The 1,934-nt window shown below is 66.8% G+C and overlaps 1 protein-coding gene across 1 annotated transcript in view; it reads right to left on the minus strand.

The window, feature by feature from the left end:
• The window catches only part of MICALL2 (MICAL like 2), a 21,406-nt gene extending 19,583 nt beyond the window's left edge, over positions 1 to 1,823 (minus strand). Inside the window, exon 1 of the mRNA XM_007467074.1 lies at positions 1,678 to 1,823. Coding sequence (XP_007467136.1) covers positions 1,678 to 1,820 — 143 coding nt within the window. The 5' untranslated portion in view covers positions 1,821 to 1,823. The remainder of the gene's footprint in view (positions 1 to 1,677) is intronic.
• Between the last annotated feature and the right edge of the window lie 111 nt (positions 1,824 to 1,934).

Genomic DNA, 1,934 nt, shown 5'->3' on the forward strand with positions numbered 1-1,934 from the left:
ACACACACACACACACACACACACACACACACACACACACGCCTCTAACCCCAGCACAGCTGGGAACAGATGGAAGCTCCCGGGGCTCGGAAAGGCCCCAAATCTCCATTTACACCCGCGCGGCCGTCCTGAGGTGGCTGGGCTGGCAGAGGGCGGCACCCTCTTTCCCACCAACGGCAGACTTCTGCCGCTGACCGGGTGCGGGCTGCCTGGGGTCAGCCACCAGCCAGCCTCCCGGGGACCCTGCCTGCCCCAGGCTCCACTGCCAGTCCGTCTCCCAGTCTCCATGACCCCGCGCCCCGGCCCCCCACAATCAAAGCTCAGCTTCGGGTGTTCAGAGGGGAAGCGCATGCTGCCCCGACAATCTGGCTCTGAGGGCAGCTAAGGCAAATCCGCGGCAGGGAGCAGAGAGGGCTCCCCGTGCGGCTCCACAGATGCATTTCACAACCCCAGGCACCGTGCAGGCCTCTTTCTTAAGACTAGCTTCCCCATAGAGGGCGGTGCTTGGGGACAGTTCCTGGGGGTACAGCGGACATCTGGGTGCAGGGGAGGAGCCCCATGTGCCAGCCCTGGTTCTGCCTGACATGCTCTGTGTCCCGAACAAGGCTGTCTCCTCTCTGGGCCTCAGTTTCCGCGTCTGTACAGCAAGAGGCCCAAGGGCAGCATTGAGAAGGCGCTGCCTCTGGCTGCTCCCAGCCAGAGCCCTCCCTGGCAAACACGCTCCACCCACCCCTGGTTCCAGCCATGACTTCTCAAGAGAACACTTTTAACATTTAACAAACAGCATGCTTTCTCCAGGAGGCGTCTTCCAAGGACACCCTTCCTGAGCGTCCATCCGCCCAACCCAGGCACCCTCCCTGGCAGCTTTACTCTTTGTGAATTCTCACGAGGCAGGGGGGCCAGGGCCTCACAGCACAGAGCTGTCCCAGCAAGCCGGGTCCCAGTCACAGCCAAAGAGCGTTTGCTGAGTGAATATCAGACGGAGCGGGTCCAGGGCGGGGACAAGATCTGGCAACAAGGCAGGGCCAACCTCCCAGCCTCGACCCCTAGACCCTCCTGGGGGGGAGATGACCTAGCCCCCTCCCCTCCCCACCTCCCAAGGCTCCCATCTTATGCCCCATCACCCTAGGGTAAGGAGGCCCTGCCAAGGGGACCTGGGGGGTGGGTGTCTCAAGCTTCCTGCTCTGCATTGGGCCCTCCCCCACGGTGACCCTGGGCTGCATTCCTAAAGGTGCCCGAACAGGCTGGGGGACGGCCAGTACCACACAGTAAGACCCGAGTGCCCCCCACCCCCTGATCTGGTAGGTAGGTCCCAGGACAGTGGGGGGTCTCAGAGGGCCCAGAATATGCTGGCCCTTTCCCAGGGAGACCGACGGGGAGGGCTGGCTGTGGCCGGAGCCCAGGACGCTGGCCTGAGTCATGGACTGACTAAGCCAGCGGGGGCGGCCGGACGTCCTGGCTCCGGCCCAGCTCCACTTGGTGGCCGGGCAAACTGAGGCCCTGCAGGGGCCACGGGGCGGGCGTGCCTGCAGGGTCCGGCTCCGCTCGGCCCCAGAGCGTCCCACCAGGCCCCGGGCCGGGAGTTCTGACCGCGGCCCATTGCCCCGCCCCCCGTCCGAGCAGCCAGGCCTCAGTCTCCCCGCCGGAGGCCGGCGCGCGGGGAGCGGGCGCACTCACATGAGGTCGGGCCGGTGGCGGTGCAGGATGGCGCAGAAGGCCAGGCCGTCGCGGAACGACGTGGTCATGTTGGTGATGCTCACGTCCCGGTAGCCCTCGCACTGCTGCCGGCACCACTGCTGCAGCGCTGTGATGGCCGCCATGAGGGCAGCGGCGTCCGCCCGGCCGGCGCCGGGGCTCCGAAAGCGCTCCCGGGGGCTGCGGCCCGGCCCGAGCCCGGGGCAGACGAGGAGCCCGCCGCCGAGCGCCGGGAGGAT

Source organism: Lipotes vexillifer, unplaced genomic scaffold (genome assembly GCF_000442215.2).
Source record: "Lipotes vexillifer unplaced genomic scaffold, Lipotes_vexillifer_v1.1 scaffold1701, whole genome shotgun sequence".
Taxonomy (NCBI): Eukaryota; Metazoa; Chordata; class Mammalia; order Artiodactyla; family Lipotidae; genus Lipotes; species Lipotes vexillifer.